At 41.6% G+C, this 26,122-nt stretch overlaps 2 protein-coding genes across 4 annotated transcripts in view; one reads left to right on the plus strand and one right to left on the minus strand.

The window, feature by feature from the left end:
* Positions 1-19,516, minus strand: part of GINM1 (glycosylated integral membrane protein 1) — a 73,664-nt gene extending 54,148 nt beyond the window's left edge. The window contains exon 1 of one of the 2 annotated variants that reach the window (XM_089668622.1): positions 19,221-19,516. In XM_089668622.1, the coding sequence (XP_089524748.1) occupies positions 19,221-19,334 (114 nt within the window). In that variant the 5' untranslated portion in view covers positions 19,335-19,516. The remainder of the gene's footprint in view (positions 1-19,220) is intronic. The other variant, XM_089668621.1, reaches the window with a different exon arrangement.
* Positions 19,517-19,639: 123 nt separating this feature from the next.
* Positions 19,640-26,122, plus strand: part of PPIL4 (peptidylprolyl isomerase like 4) — a 47,845-nt gene continuing 41,362 nt past the window's right edge. Inside the window, exons 1-4 of one of the 2 annotated variants that reach the window (XM_089668620.1) lie at positions 19,640-19,917; positions 23,161-23,228; positions 24,294-24,358; positions 25,154-25,271. In XM_089668620.1, the coding sequence (XP_089524746.1) occupies positions 19,848-19,917; positions 23,161-23,228; positions 24,294-24,358; positions 25,154-25,271 (321 nt within the window). In that variant the 5' untranslated portion in view covers positions 19,640-19,847. The remainder of the gene's footprint in view (positions 19,918-23,160; positions 23,229-24,293; positions 24,359-25,153; positions 25,272-26,122) is intronic. The other variant, XM_089668619.1, reaches the window with a different exon arrangement.

Genomic DNA, 26,122 nt, shown 5'->3' on the forward strand with positions numbered 1-26,122 from the left:
TCAGGCAGCAGGCGAAAGTTGGATTTGTAAGTCAGCGCTCCAGGCCTTGCAAGCTTTCCGAGTTGAGAGGTCACTAGTGTTTTCGAGACATGTATAGAGCAGGGATAGAACATGTCTCTGGGGAGAGTCCGTTGAGCAAAGTTTCTCAAAGGGGGTAAGATGTCTAGTATATTCTTTTAGATGGGGTGAGCTGTGGATAAAGTGGTGGAGTTGTCTATACATCCACGGAGTTAAGGTCAAGGTAGGCCATTTATTCATAAGGAGGTCTCTGGATAAGAGCAATCAGTCTTTGAAGAGGCTGTCTGTGAGGCCAGATCCCGCAAGAAAGGCATGAGACATACCTGGGGGGAAGTCTGGGTTCAATCTGACTGGAGTGAGTGGACCAGGGGAAGATGAGAACGCTGTATTCCTGCTGATCTGATGGAAACAGGACAAAGTAGGGCCTATGAGAATGTGTTCCTTAAGCTCAGATGGAATTTGAGATTTAAGCAGCCAAGGGGAGGTGGCGAGCGGGGTCCCTGAAAAAGCAGTCTCCAATTCAACCCAGGCCTTGCGAGCATGGTTCGTGGACCAATCGACTATTCTTGCCATTTGACAAGCTTTGTAAAAAAACGGGAGATGTCAGGTAGCCCTATACCGCCACACGTTTTGAGCATGGTTAGTTGGTCAAAACCAATTCTAGGGCATTTATTACTCCATAGAAACGAGGTACATAATGTTTTGTAGGACTTGAAGAAGGAGTTGGACAATTTGATTGGAATCGTTTGTAGTAGGTACAAAAGTCTTGGAAGCACATTCATCTTGAGGATAGCTGCTCTGCCAAACCAAGAAAAAAAACGGTTTATCCCAAGTTTGCAGATCTTTGGTAATGTTACGCAGGATGGGTAAAAAGTTTTTGGCGTAGAGCTCTGTAAGATGGGTTGGCAATTGGATTCCTAAATAGGTGATGGCTTCCGATTGCCACGTGAAGGGGAAATTACATTTTGCTTGTCTAATCGCATCCTGGGTTAGGGAGATATTGAGTGCTTGGGATGTATTGAAGTTTATTTTAAAATTGGCCAAATACTGAAACAGTTTGAAATCTTGTAGTAGGTTAGGTAGTGTAATGTGTGGATGTGTCAAGAAGAGTAATATGTCATCAGCGAAGGCAGCTATTTTGTGAGTTTTGCCATTTATAGAGATCCCTTTAATATTGTCATTCCATTTAATGCAATTCAAGAAAGGTTCCAACGTAAGAATAAATAAGAGGGGATAGTGAGCAGCCCTGTCTAGTCCCATTGCTTATGGAAAAGGCTTCTGAAAGGATGTCATTGACTCTCACTTTAGCAGTCGGTGTATAGCGACATGATAAAGTTCAAAAGACGGGGAGGGAGCCCAAGGCCAACCAGAACTGCTTCCATGTAGTCCCATGCTAATCTGTCAAAGGCCTTTTCAGCGTCTAAAGAAAGTAAGAAGCCAGATTGTTTCTTGTGTGTTAACCAATGGTGTATGTTGATTGCCCTGATCGTGTTGTCTCTAGCCTCTCTACCGGGAATGAACCCCACCCGGTCAGTTGAGATAATAGGATCTGCAATAAGCGATTGGCCAATAACTTGGCAAAAATCTTTAGATCGACGTTCAATAGGGCTATCGGGCGATAGTTTGTTGGTAATGGTAATGTCTGGTCTTTATTTTCTTTAGGAATCAGTGTGATATGGGCTTCAGAGAGATGGCGCATGTACTGTCCTGGGGTATCTAGTAAGTTGAAAGCTCTTAGGAATGGGTGTGCTAAGACGTCAACAAAAGATTTGTAATATGTGGTTGTAAGTCCATCAGGTCCCGGGCTTTTGCCTGGTTTTAATTGTGCAATGGCCTGTTGCAATTCTTCCAGCGTCAAAACACCATCTAATTCTTTTGCTTGAGACTGGGTTTTGGTTGGTAAAGGTAGGTTGTACACGGAGGTATAGTATTTTTCGAATTCGGCTGCGATATCCGTGGAGGTGGTAAGTGAGTGACCTTGTTTAGAGTGAAGTTGAGAGATGGTACAAGACACTTTTTTTTAGATTGCAAGGCCTGGGCTAAAAACCTACCGTTCTTCTTTCCATGTTCGTAAAAGAGTTTTTGAGTTAAAATGTAATTACGCTTTGTTTTCTTTTCCACTATGTCTCCAAGTTGTTTGCAGGCTTGGTCAAGTTCGTACGCAGAATCGACAGCCTTAGAGCGCTTATGTGAGCATTCCAGTGTACGTACTTTTTGGAGTATGGAGGTAAAAGACGCTTGAGCCATACGTTTCCAAGAGGCAGATATGGAAAGCAAGAGTCCACGAATCACACATTTGTGTGCTTCCCATTGAGTGAGGGGAGTCGTTTCCGGGGACGAGTTTTCCTTAAAGTAATTGGTTAGAGATTTGCGCATTTGAGCAATAACGGACGAATCTATAAGGAGAAAGGAATCTAATCTCCATGTTTTAGATGTAGGAGGGGCATCGGGAAGTTGTAAAGTCATCGTAATCAGGTGGTGGTCAGAAAGAATCATTGGTTCGATGGAGGCTGACTTCAATGTGTGTAAGTCTTTTTGCGAGAGAAAGAAGTAGTCAATTCTGGAATGATGTTTATGTGGTGCTGAGAAAAAAGTGTAATCTTTATCAGTGGGATGTAGGGTATGCCATATATCATGGAGGAGAAGGTCATTCAATTCGATTTTAATCTGTTTAAGTGCTTGGTAGGGTTGCGATGAGAAGCCTGTCGATGTATCTACTAAGGGATTCAGTGCTACATTAAAATCACCTCCAAGAATCAAGAGACCCGATTGGAATGCTGCTAGAGTTTGAGATTTTACGAAAAAAACTCACTTGTGCTGTATTGGGGCTATAGATGTTCACTAAAGTGAGTGGTTTGTTGTGTAGGGTGCCTTTAAGGAAGAGGAATCTTCCCTCCGGATCCTCGAGAGATTCGATGATCATGAGCGGGAGTGTTTTGGAGATCAAAATGGATACCCTTTTTGCTTTTACTTCTGTGTTAACTGAATGATATGCTGTTGGATAGTTGGCGTTAGCAAACTTAGGGATGTGATCAGCACGAAAATGAGTTTCTTGAATGAGAAGCACATCTACTCGCAGACTTTTCATGTAGGTCAGGAGCTGTGAACGTTTCTCCGGTATATTTAGGCCTCTTGCGTTAAGAGATGCCACAGTGAGTGTACGGTGGGCTTGTACAGTTGTGCGTTTAGTAGACATTTAAGTTTTAGAGGAAAGGAAAAAAAAAACAAAACAAAAAAACAACCCCGGCTAAGGGGGTGATTGGGGTAAGGACAGAGGTAGAAGAGAGGAATAGAAATGAAAGAGAAAAAAAAGGAGTTCAAGAAATCAGAAAACAATAGAGGTGAGAAGCATTAGTCATTCACATTCAAGAACAGATGTGATGATTTAATTTAAGGTTTAATCCCAATACTTCTAAAGAGAAATAAACTCCGGGGACCGAGTAGTCCAGCTACGCTGTCCTGTAAAAGTAGTCTTATACGTTGAGAAGGTATTTGGTGTATTGTGTATGGGTATATAGTAGAGATCGGAGTTATGTCAGATCCAGCGGCGGCCTCCGTGAGGTGCCTCAGGACAGAACCAACAAAAACCTCAAGGGCCCACCAGGTATCGTGTAAAAGAAAAGCACGTGTAATGTAAAGTCTCATGAATGGCAAGGTCTTGTGTGATAACGTTATCCTCCACCACTTCAAGCCTTTGGGCTACCGCCTGCATGTCGATATGTAAATCTGCTATCGCAGCAGAGAGGGTCTCTTTAATATCTGATGCAACCGCTTTCAAATCCTCTATAGTAAGAGGTGGGGTATCAAGATGACAGGCTGTGGGTGTTGTGGCTGTGTTCCTACTTTGTGAGTGAGGTGTTTTGTGAAGCGACTGTGTGGGATAAGCAAGAGTGGAGGCCTCAGCGTGTTCTGGTGTCTGAGACCGGAATAACTCCGGAATGCTGCGATTTGTGGGACCATTAGGCCGGCGGGGGGGGGGGGATCTAGACCGTGGGGTAGCAGGTCTCCTATCCGCTTTCCCCATAGCAGCGGTGTCTCTCCTTGATAGTATCAAAAAACTTCCACCTCCTTGTGTCAGGGCTCCTGTAACTAAGCCACCATGTTTTCTGGGCCCAAGCTTGGCCCCTCTGTGCTTATAAACTTATGTGCTACTCTGTAGGACGGGCGAGGGCTCTAATGAAGGCCTCAGATTGTATGTGGCGCCTGACACTCCGGGTCCACTGCCGCCTGGATGGCAGCGGATTGTCAGTGTCTCCGCCAGAGCTCCGGGTCATGCGACTCGTCCGGTCCCAATCTTGGACACGCCCCGAGACTTGCCTTTTTTATAGTACCAAGCTTTCAGTCAAAAAATATAAAAAAAATCTGGTTTATTGTATTATTTGAATGCAGCAAAGGGATTGATACCTAAGTTCTGGAGGAGACAGGAGGTGCTGAAAATAAAGGACTGGGTAGACAGGGTGGATCAAATATGTAGATTGGAGGAACTTTACCATATGAATGAAGATAAGATGGAGAGTCATCATACAAGATGGAACAAATTGGATGAATTGAAAAGTCAAAGTTAATGCTAAAGTTTATGGGGGACTAACAGAGCAATATGGTTTTGCTTCTTCCTTTGGTGTGATTGGGATTTCCAGAAAGGAATAGGAAATTGCAGAGTTGAGGGGGATGGGGGGGGGGGATAAGATGAAAAGATTTAAGTTTTTGATACTGTGTTTGTGTTTTTAGAAAGGATATGCTTGAATAACTTGTTAATCTGAAAAATCAATAAATTTTTAAATAAAAAAAAAAAGAATGGAATTTACACAGCTTTTACTTTCTGACTGCCCATCACAATTCTTGAGGTGCTAAAATACCAGGAGAGTACAAAAAAAAAAACCAAATTACCCCTATTCAGAAAATAGACACCCTAAGCTATCTGCTGAGTGGCATATTGAGTCCATGAAAGATTTACTAGATTTATTTTTTTTCCACAAGTTTCTGGAAAATGACAAAAACAAATTTTTTTTTTTTTTTTTTTAACACAAAAGTTGTCATTTAAATTATATATTTCTTGCACAAGCCATGGGTATATGTAAAAATACACCTAAAAATACATTCTGCTACTTCTACCAAGTATGAGAATACCACGTGAGACTTTTTGGGAGTCTAGCCACATACAGGAGCCTGAAATCCAATGACCACTTTGAAAGCCTGAAGATGTGTAAACTTCCTCATTTCACTTCCTCACTATCAGTTTCAAAGGCCCTGAAATGCCAGGATAGCACCCAGAAATGACCCCTTTTTGGAACGTAGACACCCCAAGGAATTTAAAAATAGGCATGGTGAGCGTTTTGCAGATCTCATTTTTTCTCACAAGGTTTTGAAAAAAAAAAAAAAAAAAAAAAAAATCACAGAAACAATAAGTTTTTGTTTTTTTCTTCATTGTCCAAAAATGAGATCTGCAAAACACTCACCATGCTTATCAAATTGCTTGGGGTGTCTACTTTCCAAAAAGGGGACATTTGGGGGGGGAGTGGTGCTATCCTGGCATTTCAGGGCCTCCGAAACTGTGATAGTTAGTCAGGAAGTGTAACCAGGAAATAAAGCCCTTTAAAAGCCTGATGTTGCCTTTTGGATTTTGGGGTCCTGTACTTGGCTAGACTGCCAAAACATCTCTCATATGTGGTACCCCAATACTCAGGAGAAGTAGCAGAATGTATTTTGGGGAGTGATTCCACATATACCCATGGCATGCTTGAGCAATAAATCATTTAAGTGACAATTTTGTGTAAAAAAAAATAATTGTTATTTTCCAAAAACTTGTGGTAAAAAAATAAATTCTATTGATTCAATATGCCTCTCAGCAAATAGTTTGGTGTGTCTACTTTTCAAAAAAGGGGTCGTTTTGGGTGGGTGGGGGCATTTTATTCCCAGCATTAGAAGTTTATGTCACATATCACTCACTCTTCAAACCACCTGAAGACCAAGTCTTTTCTGACACTTTTTGTTCACATGAAAAAAAAAAAAAAAAACAGTATTTTTTTTGCTAGGAAATTATTTTAAACCCCCAAACATTTTATATATATATATATATATATATATATATATATATATATTTTAAAGCAAACACCCTAGTGAATAAAATGGTGGGTGCTGCAATTTTTTAGGTCACATAGTACTCGCGCAGCGATTTTGCAGCACAATTTTTTTTGTTTATATCTTGCAAAACTGAAGTGATGAAATGCTCATAGCTTCCGATTTCTTAGGCTATAGAGATGATTGGCACCATTCTGGTCTCCAATCAGCTCTATGGTCAGCTGCCAGAAACACCGGCTGCATTCTCAGGTTCCCTGATGGCATGGGACTGTCCGAGAAGGCCGTGGAAGGCAGCAGGGGAGGGGGTTGGGCATCATCTCCCGCTGCTTAAAACAACCCTGCAGGTAATTAGCCACTAGGATTGCTTTTACATGAAAGCCGATCGCCGGCTGAAAAAAATTATACCAGGATGATGCCTGCAGCTGTTGGCATCATCCTGGTATAACCATTCAAAGTCTAGTGATGTACCAGTACATCTCTGGTCTTTGTTGGGTATATATGCTATGTTCTTTTTTTTTTTGTATGCAGCCTGTGGACTGAATGAAAAAAAGAGAAGAAATCTTTGCCAGAAAAAAAGTATGTGGTATCCCCGTTAGAATATACCGCCCTGCATCCACCCACTTCTAATGGTGGGCACATATTAGGTCACACTGTGCCACATGCACCAGTTCCCAGATTGTGCAAATGTCTAAATAGTGGCATGCTTGAATAAAAATTGTCCACGTATAATTGGTACCCCATAGGGAAAAAGGATGACACCAAGTCCCAAACTATCTTGCCACTGCTCCCCATGTAGTCTGGGCATTCGGAGGGCTCCACGTGACCATCTGTTACTTTGTAAATCCGAAACTTATATGTATAGCCTGTTGCCCTCTCATAGGTCTTCTACATCTTGACCCCATATCTGGCACTCTTGCTGGGGAGAAATTGTTTGAATGCAAGGCAGCCAGAAAAATTAATGGACTCATCAACGCAGATTTTTTGCTAGGGAGTATAGACATCTGCAAATTTTTGGTTAAGGTGATTTACGAGGGGCTGAATCTTGTGGAGCCGGTCAAATTCAGGGTCACCCCGAGCACGATAGAGTGCATTGTCGTTGAAATGCATAAAACACATTATACTCTCTTATCTATGCCTGGCCATGGCAGCAGAGAAAACGGGATATAATGAATCGGGTCTATGGACCAATACAACTGCAATTCATTTTTTTTTAGTAATGCCCATGTTGAGGGTTAGGTCCAAAAAAAATTTCAATTCGGAAACTGTAATGCGTTTCCATGTGAATGGTCTGGCAAGGTTTGAATTTGGGTTGGCGGCGATAAATTGTGCATATAAATTGCTTTGATCCACAATCAATGAATACAGATCTTCCATGAAAAATTGCTCCAAAAAAAAATCAAGGGGAGTAGTTCAATTTGCGGTTTCCACCTGAATTCTGGGTTGGGCAGTGAATGGAAGAAGTACGGGTGCTGCAGAATTTGTGAGCTGCCAATCGGGATCTGCAAGCACATCCGGAAGGTCACTAGGGGCTCTACGAGCTTGTGTGCAAATTCTTGGTGGTTGGGGGACAATACTCCTGCTCGCTATCGCACCAGCTTGCACTGCACTTATGGGACTTGCCACATCACCAAGTGATACTACAGTGCTGGTATGTGAAAGACCAGGATGTACTAGGTCGCTGGTGCTAGCCAGTTCACCAAAAGGTAGAGCGGCACTAGTACTGGCACTCTGCTGCATATGAGAGTCATCAAAATTTACCAACAAGTGCTATCAGAGATCAGGCCTGATTTTGCCAACACTGTGGTTTTGTGTGCAATGTATCAAGTGACAGTGACCTACTGGACACTGCACTTGCTGGGGGAGGGGGGTAAGCATAGGGGCTAAACACAGGTTTTGGCAGGTGGAGGGGCTGATTACGCAAACGCTGCATTTTTAAGGACACTATACTAATGTGAATGCTGGTATAGTGCTGATCTGATCAAAGATATTGATCTGTTCAGACACTGTATTAGCAATGAAGGTTTATTGTGTATGAGCGTGGTCCTTGCAATCAAGGGGTTAAATGTAATTACTGGTGTGCTGATGGGCAATCTGATGCTATCTGGGAGGGGCATGAAAACCACTGGAGTGCGAATCACATGAGTGTGTGTGTGTGTATGTATATATTGTTTGAGTTTGTGATCCTCTACCTGAGAATGAAAGCTACTTTGATTTTTGGGAACACACATATATGGAGGAAAATGTCTGAAAGGAGCCAAGAGACCCCCTAGAGGGAAGAGGGATAACTTCATCCATACTAGGGAAAAGGATCTCTTGACAATGGCGAGACCCCCTGCTGGAAAAAAGAAAAAACTCCATTCACCTATCCATCCATCTTGGATACAGGAATTTATCCATTTGTCCTATTCTCAGCCCAATTAAAAGGGACACAAGCCTGTATGACCTCACTTAATGGTTTGGTCGTACACATCAGGTGAGAGCAAAACTGGTGAAGGAGCACAGTATACATTTATAAATTTGGTGGACTATATATATAAAATATTTTTTTTATTTTCCATTTGTGTTATATATCATAGAAGACACTATAGAATCACGGATTGTTTTGAGGATTCCTTTTGAGGACTTTATATGTGAAGATATGCATGCATTACCAGAGTGATTGATAATATCACGTTATGGAGATATATTAGTAATCAGTTTATTGTTTTGCACTAATTGGTTTTTGTGTATATTGTTAGTGGAGCGTGACACAAAATGGTTTTTTAACTTGATAAAGACACATTTTTATGGGTATGTGTATAGTGTAGGCGACCCACTGATTCAACTTATATATGTATTAATTCACTAGATAATATTTTCACTTTTTATTTTAAATTGATCAGATAATTTAAATACACCATAGTAGCGCACAAGAAATCACACTTATACATATACAGTATATGGACCTAACTGTATGTACATTTGTATGGAGGAAAAAAAAAACAAAAAACTAAATCCTAAGGGTAAAAAAGAGGGGCAATTACTTTGGCCACAACTAACGAATATTTTCATAATCAATTAGTTGGCTGATTATTGTTTTGATTAACTGGATAAAAAACAAAAAAAAACAAAGTATAGTGTATAATTTAGTTAATATGTAAAGTTTTAAAAAGAAACATTCTTCACATATCAATATGTGGTAGTAAAATAGAACCTGCTATGTGGTTAGGGATCAAAATATCTAATCCAGTCAAGGAATGTATTGTTTGGTTTGAGTGTGATTGGTTTGATACAGTAATGTTTTGTTTATTTAATCTCCCGCCGCTTACACCCCCTGCGTCGTGGCGCTGGCAGGGAAGGGAACCCAGAAGCTGGCATCAGCTGGGAGGGCATCGGGGGAATCGCAGAGACAAAGGTAAATTACACTACAGTTTAATCCTGAGTGTGGCTCGGGGTTACCGCTTTTGGTACTGAAAATTAACCCCGAACCAAACTCAGGATTACCGCCAGGGAGGTTAAAGCTGCAATGATGGCTGGGTGGGAAGGTTTTTCTTTTTGGGGTGTTTTCCTCTTTTTGTGTGGCGAGAATTTGTATGTACGGTCTGTTGGCATTTGTTGATGAAAAGGGAAAAAAAATATTATATATAATTTATTAGTTAGTCTAGCTGAAAAAAGACAAAAGTCCATCCAGTTCAACCATAAAAAAAAAAAGTTATAATCCTATACCCACAGTTGATCCAGAGGAAGGCAAAAAACCCAGCAAAGTATGATCCAATTTGCTCCTGCTGAGCAAAAAAATTCTTTCCTGATCCCCAGAGAGGAAATTGGATATTCCCTGGATCAACTTTACCTATAAATGTTAGTATCCAGTTATATTCTGTGTATCTAAGAAAGAATCCAGGCCTTAGGGTGAATAGCTCTACACTGAGTTCACTATATGAACCACTCATGTATTTATACATGTTGGTCATATTCCCCCTTAATCTCCTCTTCTCAAGAGAGAATAAATTCAGTTCCTCTAATCTTTCCTCATAGCTGAGCTCCTCCATGCTTATCAGTTTGGTTGCCCTTCACTGTACTTTCTCAAGTTCCCCAATGTTCTTTTTGTGAATAGGTGCCCAAAACTGAACTGCTTATTCCAGATGAGGTATTACTAATGATTTGTACAGGGGTAATATGATATCTCTCTCTCTGGAGTCTATACCTCATTTAATACAAGAGACAAGATATATTATATGAATATTCCTTGATCAACTGTGAGTGGTATTATAACAAAGTGGAAGCAACTGGGAACAACAGCAATTTAGCCACAAAATGGTAGGCCTTGTGAAATGACAGAGCAGGGGCAGCGCAGGGGCAGTGCCGAGTCAATAGCTAAAGACCTCCATACTTTGTGTGGCCTTCAGATTAGATCAACAGCGTTTAGAGAGCTTCAAGGATTGGGTTTCCATGGCCAAGCAGCTGCATCCAAGAATGACCAAGTGCAATGCAAAGTGTCAGATGCAGTGGTGTAAAGCATGCTGCCACTGGACTCTAGAGCAGTGGAGATGTGTCCTCTGGAGTGAAGAATCGTGTTTCTATCTGGCAATCTGATGGACGTATCTGGGTTTGGCGGTTGCCTGGAGAACGGTACTTGATTACATACAATAACACCATGGGAGGTGTCGACAGAGACGACCAAGCAATGACATTCTACCCAGCAATGAGGAAACCGCAAAAGAAGTACTATAAGATCTTCAGGTATCTTCTTGAGCAATACTTGTGGAATGCCTACATTCTGCTAAAAAAAAAAAAAAAAAAAAAAAAAGTGACAAGCCTATGATTCATTCTGACTTAATTTGGAAAGATGCCAAACGTATCTTTGTGAACCACCAAACACCATCAATGGCTGTGAATAGAGCTAGATGTCGTGCTGTTGGCGTTGTCAACCTGGAACGCCTGACTGGTTCTCACTTCATGGACTACATCCCACCAACAGAGAAAAAGTTTGCATGGTTTGTTGCTCGAAGCAAGGTGACAGTGGAAAGAAAATCAGAAAGGAAACCAGGTTCCATTGTCCCGATTGTGACGTCGGACTTTGTGCAGTCCCATATTTCAAAATTTTTCATACCTGGGATATTTACTAAACCAATATACAGCGTCTAGTAATACTGCACCCTTGTTTGGACAAATTTCAGTGTTTTGGTTTGATTACAATATTTAAATTATGAATAATTTATTATAATTTATGATTTCGTGTTTCTTACTTTATCATACCTGGGATGTTTACTAGACTCTTGTTTGGACAGATTTAAGAGAGTTATTCCTCAGAATTACAGGCCTACAATATAGAACAAATTTCAATGCAAAACAACATACCACTTTGACATTCAAAAATATTGACATAACCAGACCGCCAGGGAGGTTAAAGCACAATAATACATTTATGGAGAGCTACAGCCAAGAAGATGCCCAGATCTACAAATAGTCATCTAAATCCGCTATCTATATAAAACAGACATGTCATGTTTCCAGAGCATAGACACCAGTAATTAAAACATGAATACATAACATCCCATAGAGGAAACATAGATTTAATCCATTTTGACCAAATAGCATCAAATTTACTTATTGAATTCCTTAAAATATTATGTATGTTTTTCAAAAGAAATAAGCTTACTGAAATAAAAAATACAGTCAGACAGAATAGGCAAATGTTGGGAGGTCCATCTAAGGGCAATTTGTCTGTGGGCCACAAAAAGTGCCCGCATGATGGTAATCACCATAGGAGGTGTGTATACTGAAGAATCTATATAGCCCCATATACAAATAAGTGGTTCAACATGAATATCCACATCAAAAAGCCCAATGAGTGTACCAACCACCTCCACCCAATATATCTGGAGTTTAGGACATCGCCACATAAGATGTATAAAAGTACCAGGGTTGCTACAGGGTTATATATACCCTATGGAGAATAAAAATCTGTGTTAGTCTATGTGATGGGGAAAGAGACACCAGAGGAAGAGTCTGCAGGATCTTCACCCAGATCCCCTCCGAGAGGGAACCAATATCCTGTTGCCATCCTATCCTAGACGGGACCCTCAGTAAAAATGTCTTTAACAGATTTACATAAATAGGTCCCTATTCTGTCCAGTAACGGAGTAGGGTAAAAAAAATAAAATAAAGAAAAAAAAAAAAAACAAAAAGAAAAAAACTCTACTGTAGAGAATTAAGCTGATAGCGCATGGCAAAGTTGCAGAAACTGGTAAAACCACCTTTTTAGGTAAGAAAAATGCTGTCCTCAACTGCTCAAACATTTTAAAGGAGTTTAAGAGTCTTATAGAGTTATGCTAAGGTAGAGATCCTTTCCCATCTCCAAAAGCCCTGAAGAACAAGAAGCCTATCATTTCCCAATATTGGAGTATTGGTTTGAAATCCCTACCATTTTCTTAGTTTCCTCCCACACCTTAATGCCAAAGTAGGCATAACAGTTAATGAAATGCTCCCCAGTGCCCCTCCCAGAACATGCAATGGTGGCCAGCCCTTAAAGATGTAATAGTTGGCAAGCAGCCCTATGAGGTCTTTTAGATTCCCAACTTGCAAGGTGCTGCATTTGAGCTGCAAAAAAATAAAACCTTGGTTGGGGACTGCTAGTCCTCCAGCATCACAGTGTCTCTAATTTTATACAGGGAACTTTCTTTCTACAGATTAAATCCCTAAATACACTATGGATCTTAGTAAAAATCTGCTGAAGAATCCAAACTGGTTATATAGAAAATAAAAGAGTTGGGGCATCCAATTTTTATTAAGTAGGTTTACACAACCTACCAAACATAGCGGTAACTTAATCCAAGTTTTACTTTGAAAAATAAAACAACAATGGGGCAATATTATCTGGAATGAATGTCTGAAACGAAGTAGATATTGTTACCCCCAAGTACTTCATAGATGACACAACTCTTAAATAGGAGAGTGTAGATGGTAAGGGATTTGACAAAGGGTCCAATGCCATGAACACTGATATCTACCAGTCTATGCCAAGGCCTGGAAATTTCCCAAATTCATCAATATATTTCATTATTGCTGGAGGAGAGGTCTGGATACAAGATAAGAACAAAAAAGGACATTATCTGCATATAATGCAATTTTTTCCTCAAAAACACCTCTGACTAAGCCTCTCACATCTATTGAAGCCCAAATAAGGCAGGCCAAAGGTCCTATGGCAGTAGCAAAAAGCAGGGGGGCAAATGCCTAGTGCCACGAAAGTCTAAAAATGGAAGATTGAAAGCCGTTAACTTTTACTGAGGCCTTATACAACAAACATATAAATCTTGGTGGAAAAAAAATTGGACCAAAAAATTTTTCAAGAACAGCCATCAAATATGGCCACTCAACAAATTCAACCTTAGAAGCATGTAAATCTTGGTAAAAGGACTGAAAAATAGATATAATTAAGCCTTAGTATTATTCTCCCCCTCCTTGTTCTTCAAAGCCGAGACGTGAGTGGGGTTAAATTGAGATTGGACTGAGCCAATAACCTACCATTTGCCTCCCCTTCGGCCCATGTCAACCTCTTCCTAAAAAAGTTTGTTCCTAGCCCGGTCTTCCAACAGTTCATTAAGCCTTCTCTGGAAAGACAACCATTCCAATCTGCTATTTAGGGTAGGGTTCGAAATACAGTTGGCTTCTGCCACCGAAGTCTCTATTTTAGCAAGCTCCAATTCCCCACAGGAGGCTGTTTTGATAACACTAATTTGCTGAATAACCAGGCCACAAAGAAAAGCCTTGAATGCATCCCATACTACACCTAGGGAAGCAGAACCCAGATTAGGAAAAAGAAAACCTCAAAAGCAAAAGGCAAAGGATCCTCTTTGGGGAGCAATTCCAGCCAGGAAGAGTTCAATTGCTAAGAAATATTAGATTCTCAAGGGACAGATATAAAAGGGGACTAACAGCGCATAATGGTCAGATATTCCTCTGGGCTCTATATTGACCTCAACTAAAGCTGGGATTAGCTCCATAGAACATAGGGCCAAATCTATTCTGGACAAAGACTTATGCAATGTAGAATAGCATGTAAAAACGCTTGCATCAGGATGTAACTGTCTCCATATGTTTTGCAGCCTCAGTTCCCTGCACAGTCTCCCCAATGAGGAAAGACCTTCTCCAAAGTGGGATCTGGGAGCTGGAGACCTATTAAAATCTCCAACCATCAAAATTGGTACTAGGGAAGAGGCCCCTGCAAAGGAGACTAGCTGGTGCAAAACCTCTGAATTATAAGGAGGAGCAGGTATGTACACAGCAGCTAGTGTCAAACCAAAATCATATATCTTGCACTGGAGAAAAACATTTGCCATCTCTGTCCACCAAGGTCCTACCACATGAGAACACCATGCCCTTGTATACCAAAATAGACACCACCCCATGAATATGAAGTATACAAGGAGTGATTGATAGGCCTCGTTGTACAGTACAACTCTAAAAATATAATATTACAAGTGGTGTGTGTCTCCTGTAGACAGACCAAGTATGGACGGAAAGAAGCAATATATTCAAAAACAGGTTGCCTTTTCAAAAGCACTATTTAGACCCCTAACATTCCATGAAAAAACAAAACTGATTAACCATAGTCTCAGTCAATAAAATCTAACAACTGACCCAATTATTACCGTTGATATCTCCCCACGAAGAGCATAAATGCTCCAAACCTGGCTCTCCATATAGCAAAAGTAGGAAGAAAAAAAAAAAAAAAAAAAAACCCACACACCTCAAGACAACCATCCATCAGGATGCATCAGGAATTAAAATGGCAATCCATCCATTCCTTGAGCCGCCTGAAATTGCACCTACCGTCATGAACCACCCGAAGGAGAGCAGGATACAACATAGAATATATTTTAAATCCAGATGATATAAATATTTTCATAACATCTTGGAAATGATCCTGACTTTTCTGCACCTCTCGTGAAAAATCAAGAAAGCATATAATTTTTGATCCATTATATATAATATCCTTCAGAACCCTGGCCCTCTAAAATTCAGAAGACGAATGAGAGGCTGTGGACTATCTCCAGGTAGTACTGGGCTATTAGGGATCCTATGCGCACGTTCCACAGCAAACGTCGACAAGAAGTCTTCTTCCTCAAACATATCCACCAGCCATCGTTCAGCAAATTTAACTGGGTCATCGTCCTCAGCTTTCTCAGGGAGGCCCACCACATGCACATTATTGCGACGCAGCCGATTTTCCAAACCTTCCATTTTAATAATAGTACTGTTCAACTTGTGCTTAACTTCTTTTTCATCGATAGCAAGTGGGGAGACAATATCTTCTATGCAACTAACTCGATTCTCAAGAGCGGTCATGCAATCTTGCACTTTTTTGGAGATCATGATGAATAAGGGCCACATCTTCACGTACAGCCTGTACTTGCCCAGTAAGTAAAGGGATAGAGGAAAAGCATTGCTTTACTAGAGAATACACATAGCATGTACTGGGTTCTTGCCCCCCCTCGGCTATCTCAGCTACCTTCCCCCTACCAAAGTTGAAACAGTGGCAGAGATTCTCACGTCTGGTGGAGGAAGGGAAGGTCAGTTAGTGTCCCTAGCTTGTGGGACCATCAGAGCCATGCGCTGATGATCCTCCATTCGCTGCTCCTCATCACCTTGGTCAATCAACTGATCACTTTCTCCCTCCACACAGTTTGTAGCTGTATCCTGGGCCTTCTCCCCCTTTGTCAGGGCCCTCGATGGAGGAGGCTGCGTGGTTTTTAGACCCTCCTGCTTCCCTGAATTCGTGGAGGCTGCTCCTCCACCCTCCTTCCTCCTGGTCATGCTGGAGGAAAACTACCTGCATGAATAGGCAATTGGGGTGGTGGAGGAGATGAACAATGGCCCTCTGGAGGCTCTGACACCAAACAGCACTCCTGTGGTAGGGGGAAGGGAAAGCAGGCAGACAAGCACACAGAAGGCACCTCTACGAAATCCCCTGAGAGGACCCCTGCGAAGGACCCCCAGAGCATCTCCAAAAGACGAAACAGTGATGAAAGAGAGGGAACAGCGGTGTGAGCAGCGGCAGCAGCAGAAGTGGGGAGTAAACAAGTGAGGACTCGAGGACAGGAAGTCGTAGGATGGAGATGGGGAATCAAGTCAGTCCATATTAGGTGCTGGAGCTCAACACAGTTCACCTGTTGGTGTCCGCTCACGACAGGACCGTGGAATATTTAGTAGCAAGGAAATTTCACGGATTGGACTTATTGCACAGGTGGCAACCTATCACGGTACCACCACGCTTGAATTCACTGAGCTCCTGAGAGCGACCCATTCTTTCACAAATGTTTGTAGAAGCAGTCTGCATGCCTAGGTGCTTGATTTTATACACCTGTGGCCATGGAGGTGATTGGAACACCTGAATCCAATGATTTGGAGGGCTGGCCCAATACTTATATATTTTAGGTTTTTTTTTTTAACTTTCCTATTTAACTTTTTTTTTTCCTTTTTCTTTTTAACACTATACCTTTAAATTTTTTGATTAAACAAGATCCCTTGTGATAGCATGGTCCATGACAAGTCCTCTTTATGGACAGATCTGGGGACTATTATACCCCAGATGTCTCCTCTGACCTCAGGAGCATCTCATCAAACAAGATCAGTTTGACCAGATGCTCTTCAAGCCAGTAACAGATTTTAGACAAATAAACCAAAGCCAGAAGTGATTCAATCCTTGCCGATACCAGTTTCTGTTCTCACAGACAGGGAGGAACAATAAAAGTTCATCTCACTCTGAGTAGTGCATCTGATGCAGCCAGTGGCATTGGTACCGAGCTCCCCGGAAAGGAAGGGAGAGCCCGGTAAAGGCTGTGGGAGGGACCTCCTTCCGCCGCCTGTAAAGGTGATCCAGTGGTTGTACAGCCGCTCTGATCACTTTTACATAAAGGCCCGTAGCCTGCTCTAAACCGGATACCACGATCATGGCTGCATCCATGATCATGATACCACCATTCCTGTCTGAGGCATAAAGTATATATATGTACAGCGGACGGGAAGTGGTTAAGCTATCATACATTATGCAGTCTCCTTCAGATCTACCTACAAAACTTCCTACTTGTCCTTACATGACAAAGTTTGAGTAAATGTAAATAACATTGTACAAAGACCGTTCAATCAGATATGTAGGGTGTATTGCCACCCTTAGGCTCACTACACACATTTCAATCTGATGGTAGATTTAAAGGAGATTGTACAAACAACAGGTATGTAGTAGAGTGGCCTGCCTGATATGATCCAAATTAATTGGATAGTTTAGGTAAATCCTCATATTGATAGCTCTACAGTGGATTGTACCATCAGATGGTAGAGTATATGTTGAGCCTTATGGTGGCAATATATGCGTTAAAGTTTTTTTTCCGATCTATGTGTGATTCAATTAAAACAGCAAATAGACATTTCCCTTCTGATTGATTTAGGCTCTATGCACACTGGGTGTTTTGATAACGCTGGTAACGTTAGCGGTGTAAAGGCATGTTAAAAATGTTTTTCAGCTTTTTTTTTTTAAGCGTTTTTGCATTAGCATTTTAGTGGTGGTTTCCCACGGTTTTTATTTTTAACCATACAAAATTTATTTTTTGGTAAAAAAAAAAACAAAAAAAAAAAACCACACATCCAAAAACACCGGTTTGTGGCGTTTTACAGCTAAAAAACCCACTAGTCCTGTTTTGTTCTTTTTTTCGAGCCAAAAACCGTTGATTATAGTCTATGTGTGCATGGACACATAGGATAACTTGCTGGGGAGTTTACTGGATGTAGAAAAAAATGTCAAAAGCCAAACAGCAGCTGTAAAAACATCCAGTGTGAATGAGGACTTATTCTTAAAGTGTTACTAAACCCAGGACCCTGCATTCACTATATCTTGTCTCCCACAGTGCACACAACATAGAAATGCAATTATGTTATCAAATATATACTGCTAAATATCTTTTCTCATCAGCAGTCTTGTGAATTATATTAGTGTCCAGCAGAGCACTGGTTAAAGCTTGTAGAAGGAGTTTTATTTCTGCTCTAGGAGGATGCAGTACCACTGACCCGTCTGGACAGTGCTGATTGGCCCTGTGCTGATCACATGCACTCTTCCAAGAAAAACAAAAAAACTCTAGGAATACACACCAAACTGAGCATGTGCAGAATGGCTACGGTTCAGTCTGTCTTAGCTTGGACATCTGAACAAGAGGGGCAGAGAAGACAGGATCAAACAGCCTTTTTACACAATGCAGAGGAGTAACCCCTTAGATTCCACAATGAGTATAACAAGCATGTTTTACTGCATATACAGACTGTTTTTACGGTTTTGGGTTTAGTAACACTTTAATTTCGATCAGAGTTGTTCGGTCAGTGCTGAATACTATTGATCAATTGGCAGCACTGAAATACTTAATTTACAATTAGGATCGTATTTCAGATGATCAAATTCTGAGAATAAACAGTTACAACAGAGATGGTCACTTAGTTGTCACAGAGTATTAATCGTAATCCACTTCCTTATTTGTGGAATATTGGTCTCAGTCACACCACTGCGATTTAAAAATTGCACAATTTGTGTGCAATTTCTGAAGATTTCATTACTTGTGAAGATTTTCAATGATTTCTTGCAATTTGCAGTGCGATTCCCAGTGTAGTCTATGTATGTAATTGTTGGTAGACATCGTGTTGTAGCACGTTAAGCCACTGGCATTCACTAGATGCGATTTCAATTCACAAATCTCACTGGTGCAACCAGGCACTAATAGGTTGGCATTTACACCCCGGTCACACCAAACCTTACAGCAAAGTCGCATGATTTCAAAGTCGGAGGACAAGCCAATTTCAGGTGCGATTTGCAAGACATCTGACACGGATATCTATGCAAATCGCACCAAGAGTAGTGCATGTAGTACTTTAGAAATCGGTGCGGCTCCGACCAAGTAGGAACCACACCGATATGACTACTCTAATAGCGGACAATAGGGTGCGACTTTGCATGCAATTTGTAAATCACATGCCAATACATATCCAGTGTGATTGGGGACTTAAGAGATCAATCAGGAAATGGATGATTTATTGATGTATGTATGGCCACCACAGGAGCAGATTGTGTCCTCCCAGCCCCAGAGGTGTATAGATCAGACTACCTGGAAGGAGGCTGCTCCTGGGATTCTCTGGCTGTCACAGACGAGGAAGACAAGGAAAGCCACAGGCAGGCAGCTCCAGGCCGGCCCCATACACCGCACTCTACTCCGCACCATCTTCTGTCACACCGCATAACCCCAGAACTGGGAAGAGGAGGAGAACAGGGAGGAGAAGAGTCCACTATTGGTGCTCCCCTCTTCTTCAGCAGACACACCCCCCCGCCCAGGAAGCTGCCAACTCCATCCTAAACTTCTTACAGCTTGTCTACTGTCTTACTTCCGTATTACCGTCCAAATATGGAAAGCAGGCCACGCCTCCACCTTATCCGCCCCAGGATTGGCGGAAAAGTCATTCTCTCCGCGACGTATTTCATTCAGTTCCTGAGCTCTCCGTTGTCTGCCATTGGACGTTTATTTGATTAGGTAATCACTGTGAGCCAATCTAAGAGGGCAGAAAGGCGTGCTATACGTCTTCTATAGGTGTCTGTCCAGAGAGCTCCATATTGTTGGAGGTTTATACTGTGCACAGCGCTCTGAGGCTCCGGCTTGATGGAGTTGTTCGGATTTCAGTAGACTCGGACTGTTTCTGTGCTTCTTGGCCTTCTGGGAAGGCGGGCTTTAGTTGCAGTCATGGCTGTGCTTCTGGAGACCACATTAGGGGACATTGTCATAGATCTTTACACTGAGGAAAGACCCAGAGGTAAGAAGATGTTGGGATCCCTTATGTCTTGTCTTCTCAGAGTCACTGGGGGAGATTTACTAAATGTAGGGAAGCGGAATCCGCTGCAGCTGTGGATGGGAACCAATCAGATTCTAACTTGTTCTTGTTCAGTTAAGCTTTGAAAATCAAACCTGGAAGCTGATTGGTTTCTATGAAGAGCTTCACCAGATTCTGTGTGCACCAGTTTTAAGCCCAGTTTACACTGTTGTGGCCTGTGTTTGACAGCCCATTCATTTGAATGAGCCGCTGTGCCCACAAATTCTGCATGAAAAAGGTGCATGCGCATTGAAAACACAGCCGCAGGGAAAACTCAGTCTTTTTGAGCATGCGGTTTACCTGCGCACCCACAATCGCACTGCAAGCTGAGATGCGTGGAGGTGCCATTCAGACTGCCAGTTCATATATATGTGGATTGGATGCGATTTGAACCGCATCCAATCGGCGTGACATGTGAAATAACATTGCGTCCTATGGTGCCTGTTCACATATGTCTGGTGCACTGGAAGTACGGATTGAAAAAGAGTCATGTATGATTTCTGAGCAGTGCGGTCGGGTTTCCGTGCGGATTACAGGCTATTGACTTCTATTGGAACCATTTCTAAACCGCATATGTGTGAACAAGATAAAAGCCCGACTCAATCCTGTCCTAAACCTGACCTGAACTGCTGAACAACTACTGTGTCAATTATCTGTGAGCGTCAATCCGCACTGCACATGTGTGAATCAGCTCTGAATGTCAGCCCCGCATGTCTTGTAAGAGCAGCGTGATTTGACTGCAGGTGGTTGCGGGGGCAGGCACAGGTGCTATTCTAAGTAAATCTCCCCCATTGTGTTGTTTCCCAGGAGCATGATGCAGAGTATACATACTGTATGCATGTTTCTTGTTCTCCAGTACTAGCAAAAGTGCAGACATCCAGGAGGTGGACTACTGGTGGTCATACACACTTCCATAAATGATCCATTTCATTTCCCATCAAGCTGCCTCGATAGGAATAATTTATCTGTTCTTGACAACCCATTAGATCGAAATGACACACATGGGAGAATTGGATTCTAACAAATAGCTGGAAGGTATCACCGTATATTATCAATCACATCTTTGTTTTCCCCCATACAGTCTCCTAATCATGTTCAGTTGCAACTCCTTTAGACTAGGTTCACACTGTTGCTGGACAGCGTATAAGTTGCATGTGATCCTGCAGCCAAAACGCACTTCTCTTTTTGCAGATGCGCAGGGGGGGGGGGGGGTTGGGACGCCATTAATTCTTAAACTGGTTGTAAAGGCTTAAGGTTTTTTACCTTCATGCATTCTATGCATAAAGGTAAAAAAAACCTTCTCTGTGCAGCTCCACACCCCCCAGCCCCCTTTAATACTCACCTAAGTCCCCTCTCAATCCAGCGGTGTGCACTAGAATCTCAGCTATCCTGGGACTCCCTCTCCTCATTGGCTGAGACAGAAGCAGGAGCCATTGGCTTCTGCTGCTGTCAACCACAGCTAGTGAGCCAATGAGAAGAGAGAGGGGGTGGAGCCACAGCTCCGTGTGTGAATGGACACATGGAGCAGCAGCTGGGGAGTGTACTTGCTTGGGGGATCCCCCATAGCAAGCTGCTTGCTGGGGGGGCACCCGACAGGAGGGAGGGGCCAGGAACGCAGGTGCGGGACCTGAGAAGAGGAGGATCCGGGCTGCTCTGTGCAAAACCACTGGATGGAGCCGGTAAGTATAGGCATGTTTATTGTGTGTGGTTATTTATTAAAATAAATTTAAGCCTTTAGAATCACTTTACACAGCACATTTTTGGATGCATGAATCTGCATGGTACAAAAGCACCATGTGGTTTCACTATGGCTGTAGCCTAAAGTTGAAAAAAGGTGATGGGGGAGGGATCTGTAGCCCACAGCATGTGATTGACAGCCTCAGCTCTGTTCCTGTGTACTGTGTGTAACGGGTGTGTCCCTTTCCTCCAATCAGCTCTCAGAGCTCTCCTCATGGAGCTCTGCAGTATATAATTTTAGCTCTTTGCCACTTTTTTTCTAACAGCTCAGACAAGCTTTATGATTTCTACACTTTGAAAAGATTAGCAGATAAACAGCTACAACGTATGTAGGAGTATTTGTTTCATCTCTCTGCATCACGTGAGGCCAGTCAATTTAATGGGTATATGTAAGGGTTTACAACCACTTTAAGAAAAAGTGCAGGGCCCTTGCCCTTGCGTTTTCCACAATGCGAGCCAGAGGAAATGCTGAGATGTGAACCTAGCCTTAAAATGAGGCAGTTTGCCCCTGACTCATGAGTTCAGTTCACACTAGTGGGCTTCAGCGGTGTACACTGAGAAAAAAAAGCAGGACATGCATTACATTTTTTTTTTCCAGCACAGCGTGTATTGCGTGCTTGCTACAGTACATTGCACCCAGCCCAATACGGTGAATAAAAATAAATTAAACTTGTGAAATTTCACTAAAGTTATTGAAAATATAAATGGTGGGAAGCACTAGTTATGAATTGATACTGTCACCGTCACCATGCATGCCAGCGGCTGCACTATGAAAAAAAAAAATCCCTTACTTGTGGAAACCGGCCCTTACAGCTGGAAAACCTCCTTCGATCAGCAGCTTGCAGCCAGTCGGCTGCAGCGCTGATCAGTGTATATTGCCTGAATGCAATAGCACAGCGGGGAGGTTTCCTGCATTCACCTACCTTATGTGGATGGAGGAATCCCTTTTTTTTTTTTTTTTTTTTTTTTTTTTGTTTACATTAAAAAAAACTTAACTGTGAGTACCCAGCTTAACACTGCCTTCTCCCCAGCTTGACTATGCTGATGTGCAAAGGTGTCTCTTTTCCTAGTCTATCAAGAGTGGACACACCCTAAGACAAGAAGCGTATTACTGCTCAGATCACGAGGTGAAAATGAAGGAAAAAAAGAAAACTGATGCAACCACTATACTTTGGGATTGCTAAGATGCAATATATTACATTTTGGTTTTGGTTTTATAAAGCTTTAAAGTGATTATAAAGGTTATTTTTCCCTATTAAAATTTACTGCAATGAGCAGTCAAGTATTATTAGTAAGATGAAGAAGACAATTTATAGCAAAGTGTAGAAAAAACTAAAACCTATATGCCTTGATAAGCAGTCCCGTCCTGTATGCCTTGATAAGCAGTCCCGTCCCCCCTACCGCTGTACAGTATTATATTTGTTTACTTTTGTTTTTTCTCTTTTTCAGCCTGCCTAAATTTTCTGAAGTTGTGCAAAATAAAATATTATAATTTCTGTCTCATACACAATGTGCAGGTGAGTATTTATTTATTTATTTATTTTTTGTAGTAGCATAGACCATCAAGATGATATGTCATTTTGACTTTAAAATGCTTAATTGTTAAAGTTAAAGGGTCAGTATTTCAAAATCATAATTTAATATTGCTAGATCCTGAAGAATTAAACCATCCAATTATTTCATTTCTTGAAGATATATGTGCTTGGGCTATGTGGTATGTCTGTCCTTTTTCCTTGAACAATAGAAAGTAGGCTTTGCTCTTCTGTTGGATATGTATTCCATTTTCCATTTATTTCCAAAACTAAGAACTCTGGCAGGGAAATCATACCACCAGGGTCCTCAAGGAGTGAGGGGGCTTCTTGTGCCGTACACCCCCCTTACTGTAACTAGAAATCCAATGTCAGTTGGCCCTTTTTACAGCGATACTTTCTAATACGTTTTTCAGTATAAAACATTTCCAAACGTTCCAGGAATGTAACTGTCACATTTGCTTGTTCTCTGAATCAAACTGTCAAACCATCAAATGGTTGGAGTCATAACTGATCGCACGTGCAGCATCATGGCAGTTGAAGATTAGACAGAGGCCATAATGGCAGATTTCTTGGCTGAAAAGGTTAGGAGGGTTTAGTTCCGCTTTAAAATAGAAATTTAGCTTTCAGATCACTTTAAATAGTTTATTAGAGGCAAACTTTATGTAAAATCCATTGATGGAAATTCTGTAACAGTATCTTACAGGTGGAGTCCTGAAGAAGTTTAAAGGAGAAGTATGACCAAAGCTCTTTTGGACATACTCTTCCTGGGGGTTCCAGGAGTGCTCTTAGTTCTGCACTCCTGTGACCCAAATTCAGTCATCAGTGGGCTAAAGTCTGCTGTTGGCTGATGTCACAGAGCCGGTCCAGGCTCTGCAGTGATCCTGACAATATTGTTGGGATCCACATGCCTGACCAGCAGCTGCCTCTGCCTCTCAGTGTGCCACAGCAACCACACAATGGAGAAACATCAGTTTTAGGACAGGGCTTGCCAAGTACCATTTGATTTTATGTGCCCTAATATAATTCCTTTTTTTTTTTTTTTTTTCATAGAAAGACTTTATCATACAGACCGGTGATCCTCTGGGAACAGGCCGAGGAGGCGAATCTATTTTTAGGTATATTCAGCTTTTTTACACTTTATTTTCTAAATGTGGAATAACGTAATCTAAAATGGGTATGTTTCAGGGCTATACATTTTCCTGATCCTTCATCCAATTTACTGTCTTGGCTACATATAGGAAAAGCCATGCAGGTTTTTCATCTCCATTCAGCGACACTGCTCAGGCTACTTCTTTTATGCTGTCAGATTTAGGTATTGGCAAATTCCTTGCTGTCTAGTAAATTACAGACACATGGTGTATTTTAAGGACTTTGTATATACAATATTATCACACAATCAGTGCCGTAGGAAATCCTATCTAGGGATCTCAATAGTAGAAAGTTTAGTTATATAATGTTTATGATATATAAAGTACTGCAGCAGACTGCTCTTCGTTCAGCTTTTATAGTGGTCAAAGTAGTGTTAATACAGCCCTAATGGTCATTATACAGAACGGACAATGTGGGTGACTCAGACCACAGTTTGAGTTTTATTTTGTGTTTCTAAAGTGCATTTTGATTGCCAACAATGTCTTTTAACAGTTGGAAGGAGGATGTTCAGTGCTGGTGTGCTCAGAGTTGAGTCACTGCTGAATGTATTGTCTGGGAAAGAGGGTGGTGGAGCCTTGTTTTTTGCTTTTGAAATTGCCTAGGTGCTGTTTACTGTTGCACGATGTAGCCAGTGAGGGGTAGGGAGATTTTCTGTAAAAATGTAAGGGAACTGGCATCCATCACTGTTGTCGATGCAAAATTTACTTTCTCCCTTCAGTTCTGCAAAATAGGATTTGTTCTGCTTTTTGTTTTCCATTTAGTAAACTGTACGGTGACCAAGCTCGTTATTTTGAACCTGAAAAAGTGCCACGGATAAAACACAAAAAAGTGGGAACAGTGTCAATGGTGAACAATGGCAATGATCAGCATGGATCTCAAGTAAGTGAAATAAATGTTCTAAAGCAAAATTTCAGGCAACAGTAGCAATATTGTAAAAATACTATATTTGGTTAGTCATTGTGCAATATAGACCATTTGCTAATAAGCGAATAGCTAATGAATAGCAGAAGGCAACAACAGAATGTTGTTAACAATTTCTTTTTCTTTTTTTTTTTTTTTTTTGTAATTTTGTCCACTGTATTTCTAAAAGGCATCCCCATGCTAGAGAAATTCTAGAAATTCATCTCACATACTGTATGTACACACACTTATGCGTCTACCTATTCCTCCCATTGTCATTCGTTGCCTTTCCTGGAAATCTTCTTTAAGGTTACTGTCACGGACGCACGATTGCCACCCTCAGCATGCCACAATCGCACGACCGCGACTAACAATACGACACGCCCGCGGCGTCAGACCCCAGACCTTCTCACCAAACTCGTGACCGAAGGACCGGCCGATCTAAAACCGCGGTGTGACGCGTGTAACAATGCCACACTCAGCTGCGCCCTGCACAACGATTGTGCAGCTAATGGAACGCAATCGACGCACCGGCAGCCTGAATGCGCTTGTTACTGGGTCGGGTTAATTACGCAACTAACCCTTCACTGCCACCACCCCGTTTTGTACAGAGAAAGGGGAAACTCTCTTTATCAAATATACACTGTAATGGTTGAAAAGTCGCCTGTCCAATACGGTCACTGCAGGCCGATTGGGCAGAGGATTAAACAAACACAGTAGCGTCTCCTCAAAAGGCTGGGATTCGTAAATTGCAAGTAAGCGCTTAGAAACAGGTGCAATGAAATATTTACAAAGAAAATGTAACTAATATATATATATATATATATATA

This window comes from Staurois parvus, unplaced genomic scaffold (assembly GCF_062004578.1).
Source record: "Staurois parvus isolate SC_StPar_1 unplaced genomic scaffold, SC_StPar_1.0 ptg000059l, whole genome shotgun sequence".
Taxonomy (NCBI): Eukaryota; Metazoa; Chordata; class Amphibia; order Anura; family Ranidae; genus Staurois; species Staurois parvus.